Raw genomic sequence first — 27,547 nt, 5'->3', positions numbered from 1 at the left:
ATAGATGTCAAATAGCCTTCAGGTAGTGAGCAGTCATGCAACTACTAAGCAAATGGGTAGGGCTGGAAGCTGCTATTCTTAAGATATCAAGACAAGCAAATGACCCTCTCTCTTTTTCTCAGGGTATTTGAAACTCTGGCAGCTCAGTAAGCCTCAGCTTTCAGGATATGATGCCATTTTTGTTGATGAAGCACAGGACTGCACGCCAGGTAAGTGGAAAAACATCTGCAGCCTTCCTAGGTTAACCATCCCGTTGGCTTTCTTTGCCAGGGGTATATGAGGAGTAGCTCTCTGCTGCAAAGCATGTTGAGTAGGTTCTCTAAGGAGATCGAAGTGGACTGAAGTGTGTGCTGAAGAACACAGGAAGAGGGGCAGAAGATGGCTTGCTCTTTTCAGCAGCTGTTAAATCAGTTCAAAGGCTTCATCAGACCTTCTCCCACTTGCATTCTTTGGAGACCTGAACTTAGAGGTTTTAGCTTTGCCTAGGTGTGAATAATGAATGCATGGAGATCTTAAGGATGAGAATTAAGCAACAGACTAATATGGGTGCTACTGTTGTGGGTGTATACTACAGGCTACCTGATGAGGAGGTGGAAGTTGGTGAGGCCTTTTACAGACAACTGGAAGTAGCCTCATGATCCCAGGCACTGGTTCTTCTGGGGGGCTCCAATCTGATGTTTGTTGGATGACCAGCACTGCCAGACACACACAGTCCAGGAGACTCCAGCAGTGCATGGAAGACAGCGTTCTAATGCAGGTGGTGGAGGAGCCAACAAGGAGATGTGTTGCTGGACCTTGTTCTTACCAACTGGGAAGAGCTGGTTGGGGATGGGAAGGCTGAGGGCAGCCTTAAATGCAGCAACTATGAAACAGTGGAGTTCAGGTTCTTAGATGGAAGAAAAAAGTAGGATTAAAACCCTTGACTTCAGAAGAGCCAACTTTGACCTCTTCAAGGATCTGCTTGGAGGTATCCCATGGGCTATAGAACTGGAAGTTAAGAGGACACAAGATTATTGGCTGATATTCAAGCATCACTTCTTCCAAGCTCAAAACAACTTCATCCCTAAGAGTAAGAAATAAAGGAAGGGTGTCAGGAGATATGCCTGGATGTGCAAGGAGATCATGGAAAAACTCAGCTGAAGAAGGTCTACAGAATATGGAAAATTAGTCTGGCCTCTTGTGAGGAATATAGGAACATTGTCAGGGCATGCAGGAATGCAACAAGGAAGGCTGAGACCCACCTGGAATTAAATCTTTGTGATGAAACAGCTTGTTCTGGATGTCATCTCCAAGCAAGTGGAAGAGAAGGTTATCAGGAGTAGTCAACATGGATTCACCAAGGGGAAATCAGTGCTCAACCAACCTGGCAGTGTAGAGAACCTGCTGTAGCAGGACTGGACTATTTCCAGGGGTCCCTTCCAATCCCTATGATTCTGTGATTCTATGAACTGAAGTGCTTCACTGCAGTGTATGCCCTAAGTCCAGATCAATGGGGCTGGGTGGTAGATTTGTGCTGGGCTCACACATGTGGGATTCAGATAATGTGCAGTCCCAGTCCAGGAAAAAAACTCTCAGACTAAAATAGTGGGAAGTTGCTTATAGAGTTCTCAGTGAGCTGCACTCTTTCTCATTGCTCTTCCACAACTTGCTTTCTCCTGCAGCTGTGTTAACCCCTTCTTAAGTACCACGAGTTGTCAAGAAAGAGATCTACAGGCACAAAATAATGCATAGTTCACTCTGACGTTATTAGCAGGCCCTCATTTAATGTTCTTGTTTTTTCTGCAGCCATTGTGGATATTGTGCTGTCACAGACATGTGGTGTCATCCTTGTAGGAGACCCTCATCAGCAGATTTATTCCTTCCGAGGTGCTGTCAATACCCTCTATACAGTGCCTCATACCCATGTCTACTACTTGACCCAGGTAAGAGCCTATGGTCATAGAATCACTAACAACCCATCAGTACTGTGCTCACTAAACCATGATGAGGGTCTTCTTTGGGTGGTTCACAAATAGAGTGGAAAATTCAGAAGGTATCTAGCAGGCCTCTCAAGTTCATGGCCATGGAGTGTCTGCCTTGCATGGATTAGTGGTGTGCCCTTCAAACTCCACACCCATCGTGCCTCTTACTGGAGTGATCTTGTGGCTTGAAAAATTGGCAGTGGAGTATAGGCCTTAGTGAATGGCCCATTTTGAGGACATCATCTCTTTCTGTTTTAGTTCTCAGCTCCTGTTGAGTGTGCAGGGGCAGATACCCTCCTTGCTTGTACTACCAGCACTATTTGTCCATGATATCTCCTGCCCTGTTCACCTACCAAGGGCATAAGTTTCATAAGCAGCATCAGTTTACTCCCAAAGAGAGCTCCCTCTTTCTTTCAGTACACATGATGTTTGCATTTCCAGGCTGGGTTATCTAATCTGTTTTCTAATCTGTTTTTGGCCTCTTTAGCCATGTGGCTACATGGTTTTCACAACTGATGTAAAGGAGGCACCTTTAGGACTTTTGCAGAATAAATCAGCTTAAACCAGCAAGACAGGCTCTACTGCAGCCAGCCCCTAAGCCAGAACTGCCATAAAAAAGCCTGTCCATGCAAGCTGCCTTTTCTTTCTTGCACCATGCCAGTCTTGCCAAGGGACAGCACGCAGGGACAATTACACAGGAGCAGAGACTCTAGTCCCTGCCCACAGGACAGATATGGCATATTCCTACTGGGAAAGAGTCTTATTGAAATGGAGAGGCTGAAAACCATCTTTTGCCCTATATGATATTCCTATCTCACAGCACAGTTCCTATTATCTTGGCTGGAAGAGTGGTTTCTTGGAATAATTTGGGGGAATTTGGGTGCTTTTTCTAAGAGAGATGTTGTCCAGAAGTTTGATGAGAACTGTATGCTCCATATATAGTAATGCTGTTGTAGGTTATAACAACTTCTTTTCGTGCTATTTCCTTCATTTTTCCTTACAGAGTTTCAGATTTGGTCCTGAAATAGCTTATGTTGGAGCAACCATTCTGGATGTCTGCAAGGGCATCAGGAATAAGACATTAGTGGGTGGAAACCAAGAGGGTAAGTCATGTCCTTGCACCACACAGCTCTGTTCAGTGCCCAAGAGTTGCAGACCTGCATCTCTAGAGGTATCCAAGGCCAGGCTGGATGTGGCTCTGGGCAGCCTGGTCTGGTGGTTGGCAACCCTGCACACAGCAGGGGGGTTGAAACTAGATGATTATTCTGGTCCTTTTCAACCCAGGCCATCCTATGATTCTGTGATAATAAACAAACCATCTCTAGATTAATCCTGATTTATGAGGGTCTTTGTTTTTTAGATACCCACTAACTGGCAGTTTCTTTGTGCAGGTGATGTAAGAGGCAACATGGAAGGGAAGATAACAATGCTATCACGAAGCAATTTCACTGTGTTTGAGGACGCTGCAAAGCTTGCTGGAAGAGAGAGGCAGATTAAAATACACATCATTGGGGTAAGGGAAAATTGCCAACACATCTTGCACATCCCCAAGCCTGCCAGCACTTGTAGCAACAGCAACACCTTGAATTAGATGTTGTTGATCTTCTGAGTGTAAGCAACTCCTTCTGTGTGTGCATGTCTGCAGAAATTCACATGTGTGAACTGCAGGGACATTTGAGTGCTCCACATTTCAGAAGCCTCAGAAGAGTCGTTCATCTTCACGCTCCGAAACACAGGGAGCTGTGATTGAATTTGAGATGTTGTTCTGCACCTAGAGATGCAAAATAAACTCTGGGCAGCACCTTTACTTGTGTATATTAAGCCAAATTGTTGTGTTTTTTTTTTTTTATTATTCTTATTGTAGGGGCTAGTGCGTTTTGGCCTGAGCAAAATTTATGATATTTGGAAGCTCAGTCAACCTGCAGATGAACGGGCAAAAGGTGAGTACATAAAATCATAGACAATGTATCCTCACCCTTCTGTCTGTGAGCTTCCCTACAGCAGCACTGGTGTTTCTCTGTTTGCTGGGGTGATGGAAGGCTTCTAGGTGTTTTGTTTTATATTTCCTCATGCAGTGGTCTGTGGCAAACTGACTTCCTACAGAAATTGTGGGGTTTGTTACGGAGCCCTCCACAGCATCCTTCTGCAATGCCTTATCTTGACTCCAAGAAACCAATTAAATGATATAAGCAAGTACTTTAGGATGTTTTCCCTCTGATTTGATTTTGTTTTTCAGTCCTATTCTGGGATTCATGGAATGATGGAACATCCTAAGTTGGAAAGGACCCATAAGGATCATTGAGTCCATTCGTTTTTGTTGTTGTTGGGTTTTGCTGTTGTTGTTTTAAATTCTCATTTGTTGTATCCTCTGTCACAATTCTTTTTTTCTGTTGGCATTGTGTAGGGAATGAGTCATTTATTTAAAATCTGCAGAATTTCATATGCAAAATTGGCAGAAATTTGTATGCATTGTTATATATGGAGCAAAGAAAAACAAATGATTACTGCTGTAAATGATTATAGGCACGTTATTACTGATCATTGGAACATGAGTTACTGGCAGAACTTCTTGCTGTGTTGGTACAAGGAGGGAATAATGCAGGTTGGAAGGGCCCTGGGGCTGTCCCTGAGTTCCTGGTGAGGCTCTGAAGTTCCACTGGAACATTTTCAGATTGCTCAGAACCTTTTCCCATTGATTTACAAATTACCCCAGGGATGAAAGGTTTGCAGCCTTTTTAGGAAACTCCTGAGCAACAGAAATGAGTGAGCTCAGTGAATGTTTTCCTGTTGCTCCTTCCTCAAATCCATCAACTTCTATGATCTTTACTGGCCCTTTCAATCCTATCTCTTCTATGATCCTATGGTCTTCTAATCCAACCTTTTCTATGGTTCTGTGGTCTTCAAGATCTCTTCCAACCCAAGCCACTCTAGAATTCGATGGTCTTTAAGGTCCCTTCTAACCCAAGCCATTCTATGGTCTTTATAATCCTTTCCAACCCAACCTCTTCTACGATTCTATGATCATTAAGGTCCCTTCCAACTGAAGCCATTGTATGATCACAGCAGTGACAGAGCAAGGAGTATATCCCAAGCCCTTGCATCCCACAGCAGCAGTCCATGCACTGCTGCACGCCCACCTTCTCAAATTTCAGAGTAAATATTAGATGAGAAATTAAAAAAAAAAAAAAAAAGCAACACTATATGTGCCTGTTAAATAGACACATCTGTTACTTTTCCTTCAGCAAACCTTGTGATAAATGACTCCTTTATCAAGAGATGGGAAGAAAACGAGGGCTTCATTGGTTTGAAGGATTATGCAACGCGTGTTGATGACAAAGAGCTGGAAATGAAGATTAGGATAGTGGAGAAGTTCAAAGAGCGGATCCCTGAGTTGGTGCAGAAGATCGAGAGCAGCCACGTGTTGCAAGAAGCTATGGCAGGTGAAGCCAAGCTGTGTCATAAAGAAACAAGTTCAGGTCTTTTCTCAGCACAGCTTCAGTGCTGAATCCACCTTGTTCTGCAAAAAGGTTGGAGGAAGTTGGTCCTTTTGGGAGAAAGGAAGTAAGACAGTAAGGTGTATCTGAGTGTCCAGGTGTTCAGGACGATGAGTCTGCCACCAAAGGGTTGCTTAATGTGGCTTTGCTAGTGGCAAATAAAGCTCTGGGTGCAATATTTTCTATAGATGGGAAGCTCTAGGACTTTGTTCTGCTTTTTTTGTGCTTGCTGTTGCATTTGCCTTTCAGCTTCCTGAATTTTTGAGATGGGCAACAAAGCAATGATAAGTCACCAAATGAAGAGTGTTCCTGGTTGGGAATTGGAGCTGGGGCTCAGGATGCTGATAGTCAGACATCATCCTTGGCTGGGAAGTTGCCTGTAGTGATCTACATTCCTATTAGCAGTGCTGTGCTCCCAGTTTGTGTTTGGGGAGAGGTGAAATGCAGGTGGAATCATCGTGAAATTAAAAATATCAATCACTGCAGCAACATGAATAATTTTTCCTTTTTTAAAAAAATTTTTTTATTATGTGCTCTGGTTACAGATTACCTAATAGGCACGGTCCACCAAGCCAAAGGTTTGGAGTTTGACACCGTGCTGGTTGCAGATGACTTTGTGGATGTACCATGTCCCATAGACAATAACCAGAGAAGACCTCAATTCATTATTGGTAAGGAAATACCTGTGTGTGGCACTAATCCTGACCTGAAAATGGGGAAACAAAGCATGATGCTGGCGTTTATCTTGCAAACTTGTGCTGTTCTAGAAATCATTTGATCTTGTAGTTCCCTTCTGGCAACACAGAGAGGCCACACTTGGAATAGACACCGCTGTGAGCCACGTAGCACCTCCTGATCTTGCTGTGCTGTTCTAACAAGTCACAGAATCACATAATTCTCTGACAGTTGGAGAAGCTGTCCAACCAAGCTTAAGGCCAATGCCAACTTATCCCCACCATGCCCACTAACCAACGTTCCTCAGTGCTACATCTCCACATTTCTTGGACACCTCCAGGGACAGTGACTCCACCACCTCCTTGGGCAGCCTATTCCAATGCATTACCACTCTGCTGCAGGACTTCTAATCTCAAAGATATCCATCGTCACCCCAGGAAGCCAAGGGATGAGTATCATCCCATGGTCATTTGAAATTAAACATCAGTCTATATCTGAAAAATCATGCAGGAAAGCCTTCACCTGACCCTGCCCACAACTTTCTTCCAGGAATGAATGACAACATAGCCAATGAGAAGCTGTTCATCAAAACTGTCCCCAAGGAGCTGGCCCATCAAGGACAATGTACTCATCAGTAGCTTCATGCAGGTCATGCTAACCCCAAGGGTCAGCCAGATGTGGTTTGGAGCTCATCTTCTTCTCCCAGGGTTGCAGCCTTTATGTAGAAACAATTGGATTAGGATATGCTGAGACCCTTGGTGATTAGAGAAGTGAAAGCCACTTCTGTAAGCCAAAGCCACTGAATCAAGACTGCCATTCATTCATCATTTCTGCCTCTGATTCATTGCCTGGCCTTGAGAATGTCATTGAATCTTTCTCTGCCTCAGGATCTGCATAAAAATAATGATGTTGTACTGAAAAAGACCTACCAAACATCATTCTAATGTGCCTCTTTCAAATCCTTCATTAGAAAAAAAAAATTCTATAGGGGGCAGAGTTTCAGAATCAGTTATTAAGCTTTTCCCAGTGTCTCAGTGCATTGGACTAAATCTCAACCCACGCAATGCCACATTTTGATCAGAATTTGAGAATAGAAATTATTTAGAAAAGTATTCTTATTTATTCCAGTGGCAGCTTCAAGCTCTGATGATGAGTTATCTAATTAGTTATTTTGCTATTTGCAAAGACAGCCAGATAATACATCACATTTTCCAGCTAGAAAACTTTCGTTTTGCGTCTTCCCTTCTTCTTAATCAACTTCTGAGTCATTCCTTAGTTTTTCATCCAGAAATCAAAAACGTGTCTACAGTTTTTCACCCTATTCCAAGCTTTCCAGCCATCAGGAAAAGGCAGGGCTTGTTGGCAGCTCTGTTTGCAAGAACAAGTTTCCTAGAAAAGCTCTTGGTGTCATTTTCATGTATGCCAGATGAAGTTATAGCATGACAGAGCTGTGCATTTATGATGTTTCCTTCTATCTAGGCATGCATCCTGAGGATGAATGGAACCTGCTTTATGTTGCAGTGACACGTGCAAAGAAATGCTTGCTAATGTCACAGTCCCTGGAGCACCTTTTGGCATTGGCAGGGGTAAGTGAAATCCTTCCAAAGTGTGCAAAACCTGAAGCAGGGCAACGTGGAGCTCTGATAGCTGCACTTTGTGGCACGCTGCTCCAAAGCAAAGCCATCAATTTGGCTGAGCAGCACTGCCTGATGTGTAACAGAGCAGGCATCTCATCCATCCTCCCTGCAGTGAACAGGAACTCCTCAATCAGGTTGCTCAGAGCCTGCTCCAGCCTGACCTTGAGTATCTCCAAGGACATTTGGAGGGTCTTTTTGTGATGGAGGGACTTAAAATAGGAATGTAGTGAGATCACCCTAAGATTCATGCTGAGGGTGGACTATGACCTCCTCAATAGCTGAGAACACTGCATAATTCCCACTGCTCTGCACTGTGCTTTCAGTAGCAGGACACACGGTTGCATTGGTGCAGTGTTTTTCCCCAGTCCTTCCTTTGGAAAGTTGCATTCATAGCCTCCCTCCTTATCTCAGAGCAAGGTTCCCTTTTCTGTTGCAGTGCCCTTACTTTTCTTCCTTCTTTGCCAGCTGCCATTGAGTTCTGCTTGGTTTTATTGTCACTAAGCACTTTTTGGCAGTATTTTTATAAGCACGTCCTGTTGCAAGTAATTTCCCAGGGCGTTAAAAACAAACAAACAAAAAATCAACTGTTCCCATATCTCAACTCCTTGTGAGTGTTATTTTATTGTTGTTCTGCTTTTCTTGCCTTCTAGGAGCACTTCCTTCGAGTGGAGCTGATGAGTGAGGCTGTGAAGACCAGAGTTGCTTGTTCTGCACAACAGTGTACGCAGACATTGCAATCTGGCACCAGGCTGGTTGTGAAGAAGCTGCCTCTGATTCATGTATGTCCCCTCCAAACACTACTTCTTGTTCTTGAGCAAGCAAGCCCCCAAAGACCTACGAGATCATAGTTTTCAATCATGAGGCTTCACAGGCTGCTCTTGCCATGGGATGGCTGTCAGCATTTTGAGCTATCTCCTGGGGAGGGGACAACTTCAGTGCTAAGTTTCTATGGAAGTGAGCAAGGAGTGTCCTGTGGCTCAGCCTTTTATTTCTGACCTCTTGAATGCATAATTTGGGAATAATGGTGCAGTTCCTACGGAGTCACTCTGGTCTTGACCTCTCTCATGAGACTGTGGTCTCAAGTGGAGGCAGTTTGGGGCTTTTTCTTATGTCATATCCCAGTTTCTCTTGGGGCATCTGCCTCACTCTGCAGAGGCTATCAAACATCCATCTGGGGATGAGCAAGAGTGTGCTTTGTCCGTGCCAGGAGCTGTGAGAGAACTAGCAAGAGGGTGACAATCTGATTTTTGGGTCCAGTTTTGGCTTGAGTTCCACCTTATGGCTTTGGGGTTGATCTTCATCCAGAAAGTGCAGTCACGAAGCACATGGTAAATCCAGTGGGTCTCCATGTCTGGGACAGGAGATAAGAGATGGCTCTGCTCCATCAGCAGGGAATATGGGCAGAGATAAGAGCAGGATTCACTCCCTATCATTGCAAAGAGCCATGCACATGTATGAGAGGAAATACTAGCTGCCTGGCCATGCATCCTCTTCCTCCCCAAAGAAAACCTGAGTGGAGACGCTTGCAGCTATTAAGCAAACTGTCCCACAGTGAATTTCTTTGCATGGGAGGTGGTAGGAGATACTTTGGGCACATCATTGCAGTCCTACCTGGTCCAGTGGGTTGAGCCCAGGGTTGGGAGCAGGAGGCTGCATTCCTCCAGCCTCACTCTTTTCTCAAATCTTTTTCCCCCACAGAGCAATGGCAGCAAGAATATGGGTGGCTACCTTTGCTATTCCTGTGTGCAGAAGCGTTTTGGCATTATGACACCCCTGGCCTTCCTCCCAGCACTTCAGGAAGAGCCCATCGTGCTCTAACGAAGCCTTCCAAGTCCCAGAGCCATTGCCTCATCCCAGAGCTGTACTGAGTGCAGGATGACAACTGCTGTCACATCCATGCTCTAAAATCAGGTTGGATTCTTGGGACCAGCTCTGAGAGGAACCATCCAGGTTGTCTATAAGGAGTGGTGGAGACCTTTTCTCAAGCCCTGCAGGAGCTGGTCAGCATGACCTGCATCTCGCTGCACAGAAGAATATGCACAATACATAGTCTATTGGACAGGACTGCTTTTTTTAATTATTATTTATTTTTTTTGAGCACTATTCATGCATCCTCTCCATCTCTAGGAAAATACTTTCAGTGACAAAGCTGCTGGGGTTTCCCTGCTTTTTCCACTTTGTGCCTCAGGGAAATCCTCACCCAACAAAACAGGAACTTGATGCTGAGAAGTTCAGAAAAACTTGTTATTCCTAGAAAATGAACCTTTTCCCAGAGCCTGTTTCAACTGGGACATTTTCACTGTCAGTTCTGGATCACTGGAGAAGAAGGAAGTCACATTCTCTCTGGATTTAAGTCATTTGCCTTACTTGCAGCCAAGAAGTTTCCTCGAGCTTAATTTATCTTTGTAGCAAAACACTGAGAGAAGAGAGGCAGCATTTGAAGAACTGCTTCAGTTTAATTCCAATCTAACACAGCTGATCAGAAAGAAGCCAGAGAACATTTTTAATACAGAGATAAAATTTGTAGCAAAAAAAAAAAATCTGCTTTAATGCTTCATTTTTTCTCTCCCATTAAGAAGTCTTCCTGGGTTATATTTATTTTTTAGCCATCACAATAGCAATGGTACCAGCATGATGGTGGCTCTGTCAATCAGAGGGTGGCTTATGCTGCCTGCTTGAAGATAACACCTTGGCTTGTTGTCCCAGAGGCCACATCATGCACAGATCAAAACTGAAACCAGTTTAGGTAGAGGCGTGATCCTGGCCTTCAGCCTGGAGCCATGAGCAATTTGGAGTCACATTCTGTTGACTTCCACTGTTATTTGTGGAATGGCAGCTATTTTGTTGGCTCTCCTTTTGCTTTTGAAACAGTGACTTCGGGAAGACTTTCTGCTTATCAAAAGTGCAGATAACTTCGCTTAAAACTTATTTGAATACAACTGCAAAGCTCTTGCAGACACAGGACCATGGACCTCCAGCATTCCCTTCCATCTGTTGTCCAACCATCCCATGGCACTTTGGAGTTATAGGAAACATTGGTTTATCATGTGTCTTCACAGCAAAGTGCTGTGTTTTCCAGCTCAGACAGTCCAGAGCAGTGGAACAAACACAAGGACAAGAGAAGTGAGGAAGGAACACGTTGGGTTGGCTTTCCAGCTGGCTGATGAAGCCCCTTTTGCCTTCCACCTGAGCCAGATGGGTGATGATGAACGTCACCTTGCCTTCACCCTTTACCTCTAGAGGATGGCAGTGCTCATTTAGAGTTTGCAGTGGGTTGCTGCAGCTGTATTCAATCATGAGCCACCCATCCTCGTTGTTCAAAGCCACCTTCTACTCATGCAGATTTGTGGTGTTCCCAATACCCATCAGTAAGGAGCTGCAGTCATGGAATGTCTCCTTTCCTCTGGTTCAGTCCTACCTGGAAGACCACCAGCAAGCCCTGGCTGTTACAGGGATGCATTTCACTCCAAACCAGCTCCTGACTGTCCCAGCATTCCTACTGTCCTCCCCATCGTTGTGGCTGGCAAGACACCCAACTAAAGAAACAGCCACTCTGTGTGTATTTTTACATTACAATATATATCCTTTATATATAAAACATCAGTACAAAACCACCAGTTCTGTAGCAAGTGGGGGAAATCAGTGGATAACAACAGATATCACTGCTGTGTCCTTGTCTTCAGGCTTTGGTAGTGTTTGTAGCAAATCACTCCCACGTGCAGTCCCCTACAAGCAGCTGGCATCGGTGCTGAAATTGCCCCCTGAAGATCCCTGAGTGTGGATGAGGGGATGACCTCTGAACTGGTGATGGAGCTGAAGCCCTTTGCTGTGGTTGTTGGTTCATGACTGAATGGCTGGAAGAGAGCAGGGAGGGAGTCAAGGTACAGTGAGGGGATACTCACCTGGGTCTCTATTTAGTGACTCTAAGCAGTGCTCCTTTCTGTGTTTGGGGGGCAATTTGGGGTTAAAGCACCTCTAAGGATGGGACTAGTGTCCACCATTCCTAGCCAGGGAATGGTTTTACTTAGGCAGTCTGCCTTCAACCCCAGCACCCAAACTCCATTCTCCATCCCACAAATGTCCTTTACTGGGGCAAACAGCCTGGACCATGTTGACTATAGCCTCCCAGTCTGCAAGAGGATGGGCACTATCTATGGACTCAGGCCACCCATGGGTGCCCTATTAATGGCCTTGCTCTGTTCCTTGCATCCCATACTGGTAACTTTTCCAGCCCTGCTTTGTGCTTGGGTACTTATCCCTAATTTTGGCTCCCATTTAGGATTTCCATTGAGTTCACACCAACTTGAGTTGTTCATTGAGCCATACAATAGGATAACCACTCACCTCTTGGCACCGGAGTGATCTCATCTACTTGTTCAGGCTGAGAAGAGCAGTTACTACATGTCCCTGGAGTGAAGATACTCCGTGTGAAGGGCAGCTGGGGACGTGGGGACATGCCTCATGCCACTGCCACTTGGGGAAGCACTGAGCTTCGAGCATCCTCCTAGCTAACTGGTAGGTAAACCAACGTGCTCTGTGCTGGGTGCTCAGCCCATGGGGATGTCACCAGGTGGCAACATCTCATCGTTCTCTGCTGTGGTACTGGGAGCCACCATGGGGATGGTCGTTGCTGCTACGTGCCGCTGCGCATGCCTAGGGATGAGAGAGAAGTGTCAACAGTGCCTACAGGGTCTTTCACAGCTTTCAGGAAAGCAATGGGTCTTGTGGACGAGCCACGTGGTGCTCAACAAACCTACATTTTCATCCTCCGGTAGCAGAGTCCCGCCACAACAACAACAAGCAAAAATGAGACCCCTAAGGGAGAAACAAAGCAGATGATGAGCATCTTCTAACGGTTGGCCAAGGGAACAGCTCCACAAACAGTCAAAACTACGTTACACGCAACTTTTGTAGTGAGTTTTCAAGGTATCTTCTTTGCCAAGGGAAGAAATCAGAGTGCTGCATGCTGCCCCTCTTGGAAACATTGCCCTCAAATATGGCATAAATCTCACACAGCCCTGGTTTTTTAGGGTTCAAAAAAACAAAGCAGCTCATTCTTACCATCAACCCAGCAATGCTTACCGATGGAAGAGGCCACAGTCTGAGTGGAAACTGGAAAAAAAAATAAATAAATAGAGATTTTAGCTGCAGAGCTGGGGAAGCCTGGAAAATGGGGAGAAATATCAGGGAGAATCTTATTTAAAAGGTTGTTGAGAAGGGAAAAAAATGTATTGAAAAAGAGAAAGAGCCCTTGGCTATGGAAACACAATGGGTTATCTCCTCACCTGCAGCATCGTGTATGGGGATGGTGGGCAGTGGGGTTGTCCCCAGGGCTGTCCCCTCTCCTGGTGTAGGCATCTCTGGTGGTTCGGACACTGGCGGTGGCACAGATGTCTCTGGCAATGGCACAGGCACTGCTGCTGAAGTGGTGTTGGTTCCTGCAGGGGGAAATGTTGTAAAACCTTTTAATTTAGGGCAGCACACTCTGGTCACTACGCAGTGTTTTAATTTGGACATGGCAAGGGTGATACATCTCAACCACTTTGAAATGGGATAATTTCCCCTAGTTGGGAAGAGGGTAGATGTGACAGTTAGGGACATAGTTTAGTGGGCACAGTGGGGTTGGGTTGGTGGTTGGGCTTGATGGTGTTGGAGCTCTTTTCCAAGCATAATGATTCTGTGATTGTGTGATTTTTCAAGGCCAGATTGGATGGGGCCCTGGGCAGTCTGGTCTAGCATTAGGTGGAATGGTTGGTGGCCCTGTGTGTGGCAGGGGGGTTGGAGATTCATGATCCTTGAGGTCCCTTCCAACCCTGGCAATTCTGTGATTCTGTGATTCTATGATTCTATTTAGGGACACAGCTTAGTGGGCATGGTGGGGTTGGGTTGGTGGTTGGACTTGATGATATTGGAGGTCTTTTTTAACCTTAATGACTGTGATTCTATTCAGGGGCATGGCTTAGTGGGCATGGTGGTGATGGGTTGATGGATGATCTTAGAGGTGTTTTCCAACCTTAGTGATTCTACAGTTCTATGACTCTCTGATTCTATTCAATCCTGCAACTGAACTTTTTTGCTTTTCCACACCGCAATGGTTGAGTTTTTGCCACATTCAACTCTTCCTCACCTCTTTGGCTTGTCCTCACTGTTGGGAGCTCAGGGCTTGGGGTTTGCAGAGGTAGAGCTGGGTCCCCTTTGGGTAAACACAACAAAGACACCATCAACAGCAGCAATACCACCCTAAGTTCTCCTTCACCCCATCCCCATTGCGTCCCATCCCCAGAGATACGACCACTTACGGATGCACTGCAGCTCAGTGGACGTCCAGACAGGCTTGCCACGATCGAGGACGCACTGGATGAGGGTGGAGGTGCCAGCTTTGCGTTTGTAGCCCAGCTTGCAGGTGTAACGCAGGCTGGTGTGAAGCAGCTCCGTGTCTCCCGCGTTGATGATCGCATTGGCCACATCTTTGGGACGGCCGCATCGCACCGCTACGGAGGGGGGAAATAGAAATGGAGATGACAACGGGAATGTCAGAGCTGCCTGGATTTCGAGCCAGTCCTACATGGAGCCAGGACTCGGTGGTCCTCGTGGGTCCCTAGTGGTTCTATGATTCTTCGGTTCTGTGATGTGTGGGCTCATGAGGAGCAGGACGTGAGGCTGAAGTTATGGCCATCCCATGGAGAGGAGAATGACAGGGAGAGGAGCATGCTGGCAATGGGGATAGAAACTCAATAGGGATGAAAGCATGATGGCAATGAGGAGAGGAATATGATGGTAATAGGGACAGGGATGGAAGCGTGGTGGGGGCTAGAGCCACTTTCCCACCTGCAGCATTCCCACCTCCTCCCAGACATTCTCCAACCCACCAGCATGCAACATCCCACTGACAGCAGCACCACAACACTATGAGATGGGCTGGTGATGGTGCCAAGGAGCAGACATTGAGCCAGGAGATGGGAGAAACCAAAGGATATGGCCAGCTGCTGACACACGAGTATCTCATATCCTTCCCAAAGGCAGGAAATCCCAGAATGCATGAGATAAAACCACAGTTAGACAATCAGCAGAATCCCCTCTCTGAGAATGGATGCACAACCACCATTAGAGACCAGAGAATCCCATCTATGGGAATGCACAACAGCTGTTAAACATTGGAGAATACCATTAATGGAAACTCACAACCACTATTAGACACTGAAGAATCCCCTCTTTGGGGACGCATAGCCACAATTAGCCCATAAGGGTGCTTTCTGCCCCAAATCATGATCCTGATTGAATCAGCACTGCTGCAAATGTCATTTAAAGGGAAGGGCAGGAGCGCAATGCCTTCAGCAAATGCTCTTCTGTGCTTGACTCACTACAGAACACGCTCGTTTTCCATCATATTGCAGACTTGGCAGGAAAAAAAAAAAGAAAAAAAAAAAGCATTAAGCCATCCCAGAGATTTTTGGCTGGCATGCAGCTTTATTTCCTGCACTTCCACTAACGTTTTCCAAGCCTCATTGGAAGATCTGGGGAGTCTGCATGGGAAACACACAGTGCAAAATCCCATTGAGATACATCTCCTGGGGATCCATATGAGGAAATCCCACTGAGATGAATTTCCTGGCAGTCCATATGATAAATGTGCAGCACAAAATCTCATTCAGATGCCTCTCCTGGAGATCTCTATGGGGAAATCCTATTGAGATGGATCTCCTGAGGGTCCTTATGGGTCCATTGTGTGGGTCCATGGTGTAGCATCCAGATCCTATGGGTCCTTACGGATTCATGGTGCAGCATCCAGATCCTATGGATCCTTATGGGATCATGGTGCAGTGCCTGGATCTTATGGGTTCCTTATGGGTTCATGGTACAGCACTCGAATCCTGTGGGTCTTTATGAATTCATGGTGCAGCATCCAGATCCTATGGGTCCTTATGGGCTCATAGTGCAGCATCCAGATCCTATGGGTTCTTATGGGCTCATGGTGCAGCATCCAGATCCTATGGGTCCTTATGGGCTCATAGTGCAGCATCCAGATCCTATGGGTCCTTATGGGCTCATGGTGCAGCATCCAGATCCTATGGGTCCTTATGGGCTCATAGTGCAGCATCCAGATCCTATGGGACCTTATGGGTTTGTGTGTGCAGCACTGAGATCCTAAAATCACCCCCAGCTTCCACGGATGCTGCTGGGGAAGCGTTGCAGGCACCCAGTGGGAGACAATTGAGGTGCACTTTGGGCACCCCATGGACACCACGAGGGGATCCTGGTCACGCGTGGGTGCTGCGTGGGCACCAAGAGGGGAACCTGGAATACCTATGTGCAGCACAGCCACGCGGAGAGCCCCGTGACCCACCCCAGCGCGCAGCGTGGGTCCCCACTCCAATCCCCACGAGTAAATCGCGGACACCCGTGGGAGCACGAGTGAGACGCGGACACTCCCAGCAGCAAGCCGAGAGCTCTCGCACCGCTCTGCTTACCGCTGTCCGAGGAGCTATAGGGCAGAAATAGGAGAGCAGCGCAGAGCAGCAGCAGCCGATCCATGGGCGGTGGTCTCGAGTCGGGCGGGGGGGGCTCAGCGCTCCCCGAGGGGTTCCACGCCGACGCCCCTCTGCGATCCGCCGCCACCGCCGGCCATGGCCTCTCCCTCTCTTTCGCTTTCGGTTTCAGCACGGGGTAATCGGTGGGGACACGTCGTCCAATAGGGAATGGGGAGGGATGGGGCTGGGGAGGAGGGAAAGGAGGAGGATGGTGAGGGTATGGGGGATGCGAACGGGATGCGGGACTCGAAAGAGGTGCGGTATCCAAGTACCCAAAGAAGGACCCAAAGAGAGTCCCAAAATGGAGAGGATGTAAAACTCGGGTGATGCAACACAGAATCACAGAATTGCCAGGGTTGGAAGGGACCTCAAGGATCATGAATCTCCAACCCCCCTGCCACATGCAGGGCCAAGGGGGGAATGCAATACTCAAATTGGAGATGCTGTATCCAAAGTGGGGAGGATGCCAAACTCAAAGGATGCAGTACCCAAAGAGAGGATGTGATACCAGATGAGGGGATGTGGTACCCAAAAGGGGGGATGCAGAACTCGAGAAGGGATGCAGTACCCAAAGTGGTGAAAGATACAGTATCCAAAGAGGGATGCAGTTCTGGAGGGAGATACATTACTCCCAGAGGATTCAACTGTGTTATGTAAGGAGGGTGTGATATCCTAAGTGGGGATATAATAGAAAAAGTGAAAGAGGGGATGTTATTCTGATGGGAAATTTATTATAACCCATGTCATCAGGAATGTTGCTGGGAAGAGGGAAGAGTTTCACATTCACTTGGGACAAAAGACAACACGAAGACCTCTAGCACAAAAAGTGAAAGTCTTGCCTAAATCTAAAGTCTAGACCAGACAGGTGGGTTGAGGCATCAGGAGATGCATTACTTCAGAGAAAATGTAATACTGGGATAGATGGGATACCCAAGGAGGAGAAGATGTGGTACCCAGGATGGAATGTGGTAGTTGGGGTGGAATGCAGTACCTGGGGTGGGATGCAAAACTTGGAGTAGGATGCAGTATCACTTTGATGCAGTATCTGGAGGGGATGCAGTTCCTAGTAGGGAACAATGAAGTCTTTATCCTGGGGATGGGCTCCCCAATGGAAATGTGGTACTATGGGGCAATGCAATCACACCCTCAGATGTCCCTGTTTGGATCCAATGCCAAAAGCCTCTTGTGCTCTGGTTGGGTAACTCATACCAAACTCTCAACAAAAAATCTCTTTTGTTGGGTTGCATTGGGTTGGGTGGGGGGGTGGATTGCATTGGGTTGCATTGAGCTGGGCTGGATTGTGTTGGGGTTGGGTTGGGTGGAAGACCTCATGGATGCAGATGTCAGAGACCTTCAGTGCTGAGCTGGAGTTTGCTGATGCCAAACTGGAAATGAAGCCATGATCCAAGGCCCTGGAAGATGCCTGTACAATAAATCCTCCCCCAAACAACCTCATGGCTCCATGCTTTGTCTGTCTTCAGGTCCTTTTCCATTGCCCACAACTCATTCTGTCTTGATGGGTGAATACTGGTGAATAGCTTTACTGCAGCCAAAGGGGAGGGCAATTTGGAGGATATAACTTTTCATGTCCAACCAGAAATCCCTCATGGGAAGCAGTTAAATTATTATCGTTCGACGAACAGTATTGTGTTGCTAACCATTTGATCAATCATTAAACCCTTCCAAACATATTTGACAAAGAGCAATATACAAGACTGGAAACGTTGAGAATTAGTTGTATGTACCCAAGATTTGTTACCAGAAATATTCAGGGTCCTGCAGATGCACCAATTACACACTAATTAAGTGAGATCTCGGATTCCTAAATCTCCATATTTAAAGGCACTCCACTGTGGATTGAACACAGTCTTTAATCTGTGAACTCTGGACAGGTGAGGATTTCTCATGAGCGTTACAAAGAACAATCAGTGGGTTAGAGTTCACCAGCAATAAATAGTTGAGGGCAACACCAGGATTTGGTATGGGAGGTTGCTGGGGTTTGAGAAGTTTCTGAAAGCAGTCATTCAAAAAAACTCAAAACCACAATGTTTTCATAACTGATCCTGAAGGGATTTTTTGGCAATCCCTGTAAAAATAAACCATGTAGCTATGGAAATTTTATTGGATAATGTAAACAACATATGAGAGTTTATGTTAGCAAAGCTGGACAAAATGTGTTGCTTGGGAATGCCTTATTTCCCATAGGAAGATTTTCTACAAAAATCAGAGGCCACAGTTTTGGGCATCAACCTATTAAAACCCTACCATAAGGAAGCTCTTTGTGTGCTGAACTCAATGCATGGCATCAAAGGATCCTTCTCATTTTGCCCTACCCACCAAGACAATAATGTGACCTAGAGCATCCCTAACCATGGGATATGGAGATAAACTGGGACTGAGCTTGAATTTTGTATTTTCAAATGGCTTCACCACCCCTACAAACATAAGGGTTGTCTTTCGTAACATCTGAAAAATAATTTTCAGGCTTTCTTGCCTTTGGGGAGGTTGGATACAAATAGTTGATGAGCTTTTGCCTCATCCAATGTATTTTGCAGCTGATGTTTATTTGTTCCTCCTTGGATGGAGGAAGGTTGTACTGTTGACTACAACTCTTATGCTGAAGATTTTGAAGTCCAGAAAAGCTGGATTCAGACCAGGACTTGTGATGTATCCATGATTCCATGTCTTTGGAGACACAATGCTTGTTCCAAGATGCTGGGCAGCAACCTTTTGTTTGGGTAAAAATATTCCATGGGGTTTATTTCCCAGCTAAAATCAACCCAAACTGTTGTTTACGAAGGGACAATAAATCTGTTTTTGCTATTGTTGGGGTGTTCATCCAGGAATTATTTCATTTCTTAAAAATTCTGAACTGTGTCTTCCAGCACTAAGTGCATATCACCAGTGGGGATGTGAGATCATCTTTAAGCATTACTACCTCTGTGGAATATTTGAGGTCATTAATGGGGAATAGTTGGGAGGATGGCTTATCCAGTAGTAGTAAGTACCAAAGATTTCTAGAAACCATTTGTACAGATCAGATTGGCACACTGGGTTGATTTCCCATCAAACTGATTTAATTTTATCTTATCTCTTTGTAGCATATGGCCTCTCTCTCCCAAAGCAGTGACACCTGGAAATCACAATAAGCCATTTCAAATATATATATTAAATTATTTCCTTATCAAGGAAGTAATTACAATGTTCATAATTTTGCCATATGGCAGTGACAATACTACTGAGCCTCTCTAATGGAAGAAGGAGCTGATTTTCTGGTGCTATGATGACAATTAGTCATGCTGTAGTTGCACCCAATTAAGGCTGCAAATGTTTAATGCAGGTGTGGGGTTTGGAGGGGCAGAAGTCGGTGTGACCCACACCTGTGAGGTGGTGCTAAATGGAGTTGACCTGACAGTCCTTCCATCCAGGTGTGTATAAATGCAAAATATCTAATCCTATGGGGGCTACAAGTGAGTTAATAAGCTAAATTTGATGATAATGAAGAAGAAGGGAAGGAGAGTGGTTGTGCTGGTGATGATGATGACGATGATGATGACGACGACGATGATGATGACGACGACGACGATGATGATGATAATGACGAAGAAGCAAAAAAAGAAGAAAAGGAGGAAGAGGGTGATGGTGATGATGAAGATGATGATCAAGAAGAAGAAGAGAAGGAGAAGAGGGGTGGTGGTATTAATGGCGATGAAGATGATGGAGAAGAAAAGAAGGATGGTGATGGTGGTGATGATGAAGATGATGAGCATGAAGGAGGGGAAGAGGAGAGGAAAGGTAGTGGTTGTTATGATGATGATGAAGGAGGGGAAGAGGAGGAGGAGGAGAGTGGTAGTGACAGTGATGATGAAGGAGGAGAGAGAGGAAGAGGAGGAGGAGGACTGTGGTGGTGATGAAAAGGAAGATGATGGTTACGATGGTGATGTGGGGGAGGGAGAGGAGCAGAAAGAGCAAAAGAAAAATGGAGCTGAAGGATGGTGATGGTGGTGACAGGGATGAGGAAGAAGAGGAGAATGGTAGAATCATAGAAGCACGAGGAGGAGGAGAAAGAAGGAGGAAAAGAAGAAAGAAGAAGTCAACAGTGATGACAACACTGTGATTAGCACTGGAGGAAAGACCATTTTCTGCTAGGAACTAAAATAAACCGCATGAAACCTACAGTCATTTGTTATAGGATTTATGCATTTATATTGATTCATCTTAAAAACTTGATATTTCTGGCTGAACGTTGGCAGAATTCATATGAAAGGGTTTCACTGTCCAGAGGAATACCCCTACAGAGCCAAGCAGAAGGGTGTGAGCCTGTTACATTGCAGGAAAGCATCCTACCTTTCTCAAGGCTCCCTGTTGGAGTTCAGCATGACTTTACCATCGAGGAATCCAGGGGATAAGGGAGACCTGGGGCTACATGGCTCAGTGGGGATCTCCACTGGGTTTTTTTGGAAATTCAGCTTTGTTTCCAATTTCCCAGTTTAGATTAGGAAAGTACCAGTGAGATCACAAATGGTGTTTCTATCTCAGAGTACTTTAGTTTTTATCCTTTGGGATTCCTGGAATTCTCTCTTTCTAAGGTTATCATAACTTCTTCTCAAAGAAAACACATATTTTGGTTACAAGACTTGAGTTTGTGCCACCATGTCACAATCCTGGGAGGAATTCATAATTTACAATGGAACAACCAACCACAATCCCATTGAATAGTCTGAGCGATCACATGAGGTTGGTCTGGATAATCTTACTGGTCTTTCCATCCTTTATGAAAGATAGGGATGTAACACTTCAGCTGGAGGTTTGCACAAGCTCCATAAGCTGTCAAAAGAAAGAGCTCGTTACAGAGTCAGAACTTGTGGAACACTCCAATTTTGCTATTTATATATGGTTACTCAACACTCTACTTTTGGAGCTCACTCTTTAATCCAACTATTACATTTCATATACTGGGTGTATTTTTAGCCTTTCTGCATCATGCCATCCAGGGGGAGGATTAAGTAAATGTCAATGCTCCTCAAAACTAGTGAGCAGCCACAACCTCATGGGTTGTATTCTGTGTATAATAGTTTCAGTGATATACAAGTATTACTACGTGAGATAGTGCAGAACTATGGGTAAAAAGGGATTTAATAAGAAGACAGATTGCACTGACCATGTCTTTTTGAGTACCTTTAACTGAGGAATACTGTTCCAAGATTTAGCTGAAGAAGATGAACTGAAGTCACCCTCTTCCTCCACGGGAACAAAGTATTTGGAGTATGGACTTTGGCTTGAGACAACAAAATCATATTAATTAAGTTCAGATTTGAAGTTCAGGGTTCCAGAAAACAAATGACAATTCCTGAAAATAGCAGATAAGTCTCAGTCTGGATTCATTTTTCTGTGAATCTGTACTTGGAGATGTGGCACTTAGGGACACGGTTTAGTGGGATGGGGATTGTTTAGTGAGGATGGACTTGGCAATCTTAGCAGTCTTTTCCAACCTTAATGATTCTGTGTTTCTATCATTTCTTTTGTTCATTCCATGCACAACACTGAATGCTTCAACATTCCTTCCTCGGATTTAGACATACCCAGCAAAAATTGCCTTATGGAATATCCCAAGTTGGAAGAATCATTAAGTCCAATTTCCTTTACAGCTCGTTCACAAAGAAAAAGTAGAAGGCTGAACTGGCCCCAAAGAACAAAGATTCCTTCTTGTTCTGCATGTTTATGCTGCTCAGAAGTATTATGGTGATACATCTGGTCTATGCAGCCACCACTTGAATTTTTCCCAACAGAAGATTGTATACAATCACATGAAAATAAGCGCAGTTCAAGGGGTTTGTATAAATGTATCATATGGAAGCAACAGTTCAAACTGTCTACTGAAGGAACACATATTGTTCTTGATTTGCCTTTGCTGGGCTGTGTGCAAAAATAAAATCAGAAATATTCTAAGAGTATTCTCGCTGCATTCATTATGTGACTGAAAAGAAAAATGTGATGGCAGTACTCATCATCAGATTATCCAGATGATGCAGACTCAAGGGAATGGAGAGGTTAGCAACTCTGAATGCTCAGACAGAAGGAAAACTTGAGAAAATAATCCAGATAGGCAGATATGTAACCAAAAATCAGGTCATCCTGTTTCTTGTGGATCATAGACTCATAGAATGGCTTGGGTTGGAAGGAACCTCATCCCAAGGAATCGGTAGCAACACAGCACTTCAAAACTGATCCATGGCATTTCCTGGGATATCCAGCCAGATAAACACATACATGACACAGCTTCAACAGCCCTAGCTGAAGGCTAACAGCTCAAGCTGGTCCTTTTCAAACAGATTCACAGATGTTCTCCCTCCAGCTGATTAATTGGGTCATTGGATTACGAAATCAAGCTCTGTGGTCCTGCTGTGCTAATTAGGGCAGCTGTAGTTCATTATGCTTAGCTCTTCTGGCTGCATCCCAGTTGACTCCACATGTCGCTATGACACCATGTTGGAAGGAATATCTCTCATGGAGAAGTCCAGAAACCATTTTTTTTCCCTCTGTTTCTGCTCATTCTTTAGAGCAGCACTCTAAAAAAAGACAGGGAGCCATGAACAATAAGAAAAGTGGTTTTGATGTAAGATCGTATAGAAAGATCATTAAGTTGTTAGAAGGGGATTGCAGCGCATTGTAGGACAGCAGGTCTGCTTTTGGGCTGAGATGGAGCAGTGGTCAAAGGAGAGCACTGGAAAGGTCTAAAAGAGAGTTTAGTCATGAGGTTGGGAAGATTTCATAGTCATAGAATGGTTGGGTTGGAAGGGTCCTTAAAGATCATCTAATTCCAACCCCCCTGCCATGGGCAGTCAACTCAAGAAAAGGAATGATGGTGGCTATGGAGAGAGGCAAGAAGAAGAAGAACCTGAACACAGAAGTGGTAAAGTTGGGTGGAAATTCATTTCTTTTCATGGCAGAGAACCTGCTGGTGGTAGTGATGGCAAAAGAAAGGGGAGAAAGTTGGAAGTAGTTAGGAAGTAGTGCTGATAATGGAGCAGTGCCTAGCTCTGAGTTTACAATTGCTGAATCACAGCCTTGGGAGAATGAAAATAAATGAATGGACTATTTTCATCTGAACATCTTTTAAATATGAGCTGACAAATAGGAGTGTTCCTCATGTGTGCTGTAGATGCATGTCATTCAATATGGGGTCTGGCACAATGATTACAACCATTTATTTGTCACGCATACATCAATTGCCCCATGAAACTGTATTCTCCTTTCCATTATAAATGAAGCCCAGATGAGATGCCTTATTGTAAGGCACCCAACGTTCAGGAAGATAAATTCTGCTCTGCAATCAGCAGCCATTCACATGCCTCACCTGCACTTGCTATACATGTCAAATGATGGCACATTATTAATAACGCTCCATTTTTGCCCATGTTCATTAATGTTGTGGGCAGAAGACCAAGCGCTGGAGCTGTGACAGGTGACACAGAGATGTTGGTTGCTCTGTGGTGACTGCATGGCCCTGGACATTTCTTCTGTAGTGGCAGTGGTGGTGGAACAGAAAAGGAATGGAATAGGAATGAAATGGAAATAGGAATAAAATAGGAATGGAATATGAATAGGAGTGGAATAGGGATGAAAAAGAAATAGGAATAGGAATAGAATAGGAATGGGAATAAAAATAGGGATGGAATAGGGATGAAATGAGGTAGGGATGGAATAGGATTGGAATAGGAATTGAGTAGGAATGGGAATAGGAATGGAATAGGATTGGAATAGGAATGGAACAGGAATGGAACGCGAATAGGAACAGAATGGAATAGGAATGGAATGGGAGTGGAATATGAATGGGAATAGAAATGGAATGGAATAGGAATGGATTAGAATGGGAATAGAAATGGAATGGAATGGAATGGAATGGAATGGAATGGGAGTGGAATATGAATGGGAATAGAAATGGAATAGAATAGGAGTGGATTAGAATGGGAATAGAAATGGAATGGAATGGAATGGAATGGAATGGGAGTGGAATAGGAATGGGAATAGGAATGGGAATAGAAATTGAATGGAATAGAATAGAATAGAATGGAATGGGAGTGGAATAGGAATGGGAATAAGAATGGGAATAGAAATTGAATGGAATAGGAATGGATTAGAATGGGAATAGAAATGGAATGGAATGGAATGGAATGGGAGTGGAATATGAATGGGAATAGAAATGGAATGGAATACGAGTGGATTAGAATGGGAATAGAAATGGAATGGAATGGAATGGAATGGAATGGAATGGAATGGAATGGGAGTGGAATAGGAATGGGAATAGAAATTGAATGGAATAGAATAGAATAGGAATAGAATAGGAATAGGAATAGAATAGGAATAGGAGTAGAGTAGTTCAGTTAGAAAGGATCTACAAAGATCACTGAGTTCAACTGCCTGGCCACTTCAGGACTGATCAAAATCTAAAGCATATAATTGAGGGCATTAGCCAAATGTCTCTTGAACACCGACAGGCATGAGGCATCAATCACCTCACTAGGAGGCTGTTCCAGTGTTTGATCACCCTCATGGGAAATAAATCTCCCCACTTTTGGCCAGATGGCCATGAGTCCTGAATTCAGGTTCCTTCTTTTTGAACTGCTCTCCACCCACTCACCTCCATCTGTACCCACGTCTGGCATTGCTCTATCCCAGCCGCAGCACCTGGCATTGAATTTCATGCTGTTGATGATTACTCAACGTGGTGCCTATAGCTTGACTGCAGGTACTGGGGGCAACATATCAGTTCCTCCCCACTGACACGTAGCCACACTTCTTTCCCATATCCAAGAGGGGAGAAAAACCCTTGGGGCCAATTGTCTTTCTCGTGAAAAGTTGTATCTTCCTTTGAACTTGTGCCAGACTGAAAAACAGCTGCAATGTGGAATAAAAGGAGTAAAATACCAGCTCTGCATTTCTCATCCAGATCAAACATTTGAAGATGCATGTCGTTTAGTGAGGTTTTATAAACTTCTAAACTGCCTAAGGGGGCTCAAATGATAAAAGCCGTCTGGTTTTTGAACAAAGAAAGCATCTTCTTCCATCTGCCAAAATATATGAAAGCAGTGCTGAGGTTTCTGACAGAACAAATTTTCTGAATTACTTTAGTGGTCACAGAAATCAGAGTTTGAGACTCTTTGCCATGCTGTTTATTTTATAGCAATAGCAATCATTCTTCATTCTTAATAAACACAATTAAATTATCTTAAGGATGGCCTGAAAAGAGGAAGATAAAGCATGGGAAAGGAAAAGCAGATAACTAAGTCTGTGGTAATGGTAACCATTTCTAGATTGCTTTCTTCTCATGCATTTTGCAATTATTATAGGGGGGAAAAAATCCCAACAAATGAACTCATCCATCGTTCCCATTTACTCACTCTGCTATTGGAAAACAATTAGATTTGAACTTATTATCTGGACATTCTTCAGGAAAAAAGTAGTATTGTCAGAAGTTGGCTCTACTACCAATGGGGGAGTTGAGTTGGACATATCAGAAATGGCCACTCCACTCTTTATTTCTTGTCTAAAACTTCCTAACCTTCTGGCTCAGAACTGGCTGCACCTCAGCAACCCTAAAAGGAACTATGGTTAAGTATAAATATCAGTGCATTACTGAACAAGAACCTTGATAATGTCCTTTTTGTGAAAAATCCCATCTGAAGGTAAACAGACAGCACTACAAGCAGAAGTCAAGAAATTGTGACAAAATAAATATCTTCTTCATGAACTATGTTGGCAAACTGTGAAGAAAAGTTCAACTTTGAGAAGAAAATTGTTTACAAACGTTTTCCACATGGAATCATCTGAAGCAAGTAGCTGGGAATGGGAAGAGGACGTGAGTTTTGGAATGCTCCTCACTTAAACTGTATTAAACACAACAAGAAACTGTGCCCACAGCAGAAAATTCTATAGGGTCCAAGTCTGAGATACTTCAGTGATGCTGTCAGGAAAAGACATTCCCATCATGTCTTTGCTGTTTGCTTTTGCCTTTGTGCTATCACCTTGGTTGTGCAACTCAGTTGACTATTACTAGTCAAGTGCAGAAAACATGGAAAAAACACATGCAGGTTTTTAAAAAAGAAACAAAACAATCAAGTAAACGGGTCCATTCCAGTCCTATTCCATTACAATCTTATTATATTCCATTCCTATTCATATTCCATTCCAATTCAATTTTCATTTGTATTTCATTCCTATTCTATTCTGTTCTTGTTCCATTCCTATTTCATTGCCTAAGGAATGATGTAAAAACATCCCAGAGCCTTTACCTCCATCACAGCTAGTAGCACATCATGCTATCATATTCCTTTACTTCTTGACTGCAAAACAGAGATAAAAAGGAAGTTTAGAGGTTGAGGAAAGGCATTCAGTGGATGTCTATACCTTCAGATGAGATGCTCGGTCCATGTGCAACATCTCCATCACTCTCCCCCTTTCACCTTCTACTCAATAAAGAAGAAATCTGGATGACTATCTAAGACAAGACAATTTTTATCTAGCTGAGCTTAGGGGAGATTAATTCTAGCCTCAGACTTTAGTGTTTCAGCAAATATACTCAATGAGCAAATGTGAAACGCGACTTTGGAAGGAAAATATTTGGCTCATGAGCAGTGTTAATCTGAGAATCAGCAGAAATCCCCTGCTCCCATCTACTCACATGGCAGCAGGGCCCCAAGGGTTTGCTCACTCATCAATTTCAGCACTTGGCATCTGACTACTCCAAAAAGCACCTGCAATCATGCTCATTAATGCCTTTATCTCTTGCCATTTTAATCTACTAAAGCAATATAGCAAACAAGAGAAAGGGCAGATAAAGGGAGGAGAGTACTCAGGTGGTTTTGGAAGTTAACAGCTGAAGTAAACAGGAGCCGGTTTTGCAGCTATGCCCATTGTGTGTTCAAAGAACACACTTGAGACTGAACCAACATTAAATTTGGCTAAGAAACCATATTACTTTCCTTACTCTTTTCCTTTTGATTTTCTTTTTCTTTACCTTTCCTTTCTCCTTTCTTTTCCTTTCCATTTTCCTTTTCCTTTCCATTTTCCTTTTCCTTTCCATTTTCCTTTTCCTTTCTCCTTCCCTGTCTCCTTTCTCTTCCCTTTCCTTTCTTCTCCTCTTCCCTTTCCTTTCTCCTTCTCCTTCTTTTCTTTTATCTTCCCTTCCCTTTCTCCTTCTCCTCCCCTTCCTTTCTCCCTCTCTTTCTCCTTTCTCCTTTCCTTTCCTTTCT

At 44.3% G+C, this 27,547-nt stretch overlaps 2 protein-coding genes across 10 annotated transcripts in view; one reads left to right on the top strand and one right to left on the bottom strand.

Annotated features, from left to right (window-relative positions):
* Window positions 1-13,006, top strand: part of FBH1 (F-box DNA helicase 1) — a 29,558-nt gene extending 16,552 nt beyond the window's left edge. For 7 of the 8 annotated variants that reach the window (XM_090132827.1, XM_090132895.1, XM_090132771.1 and 4 more), the window contains 10 exons: window positions 123-209; window positions 1,786-1,922; window positions 2,965-3,064; window positions 3,353-3,474; window positions 3,826-3,901; window positions 5,204-5,401; window positions 6,001-6,126; window positions 7,610-7,716; window positions 8,418-8,546; window positions 9,466-13,006. In XM_090132827.1, the coding sequence (XP_089988953.1) occupies window positions 123-209; window positions 1,786-1,922; window positions 2,965-3,064; window positions 3,353-3,474; window positions 3,826-3,901; window positions 5,204-5,401; window positions 6,001-6,126; window positions 7,610-7,716; window positions 8,418-8,546; window positions 9,466-9,585 (1,202 nt within the window). In that variant the 3' untranslated portion in view covers window positions 9,586-13,006. The remainder of the gene's footprint in view (window positions 1-122; window positions 210-1,785; window positions 1,923-2,964; window positions 3,065-3,352; window positions 3,475-3,825; window positions 3,902-5,203; window positions 5,402-6,000; window positions 6,127-7,609; window positions 7,717-8,417; window positions 8,547-9,465) is intronic. The other variant, XR_016462520.1, reaches the window with a different exon arrangement.
* IL15RA (interleukin 15 receptor subunit alpha) lies at window positions 12,294-16,412 on the bottom strand. 2 transcript variants are annotated; one of them, XM_031605098.2, is made up of 7 exons: window positions 16,236-16,412; window positions 14,067-14,258; window positions 13,895-13,960; window positions 13,053-13,205; window positions 12,850-12,879; window positions 12,525-12,582; window positions 12,294-12,420 (listed from the first exon to the last, which is right to left on the bottom strand). In XM_031605098.2, exons 1-7 carry the CDS (start codon window positions 16,297-16,299, stop codon window positions 12,315-12,317), a joined length of 669 nt encoding a protein of 222 aa, XP_031460958.2. In that variant the 5' UTR covers window positions 16,300-16,412; the 3' UTR covers window positions 12,294-12,314. The 2 variants fall into 2 exon arrangements, with proteins under 2 accessions (XP_031460958.2, XP_089989834.1); XM_090133708.1 differs by lacking the exon at window positions 16,236-16,412 and having other exon boundaries at window positions 13,895-14,704.
* Window positions 16,413-27,547: the final 11,135 nt, after the last annotated feature.

This window comes from Phasianus colchicus, chromosome 1 (assembly GCF_987193195.1).
Source record: "Phasianus colchicus chromosome 1, bPhaCol1.hap1.1, whole genome shotgun sequence".
Classification (NCBI taxonomy): Eukaryota; Metazoa; Chordata; class Aves; order Galliformes; family Phasianidae; genus Phasianus; species Phasianus colchicus.
This window is presented reverse-complemented; position numbering and strand designations above follow the sequence as displayed.

What these genes read in the sequence shown, in the direction of transcription:
- IL15RA (XM_090133708.1), bottom strand. Translation starts at nt 14,234, where the DNA reads ATGTGGCCAATGCGATCATCAACGCGGGAGACACGGAGCTGCTTCACA. An exon ending in CCCCATACACGATGCTGCAG is followed by an intron (nt 12,880 to 13,052) that starts GTGAGGAGATAA and finishes TTTTTTTTCCAG; the next exon opens with TTTCCACTCAGACTGTGGCC. An exon ending in GACTGTGGCCTCTTCCATCG is followed by an intron (nt 12,583 to 12,849) that starts GTAAGCATTGCT and finishes TTTCTCCCTTAG; the next exon opens with GGGTCTCATTTTTGCTTGTT.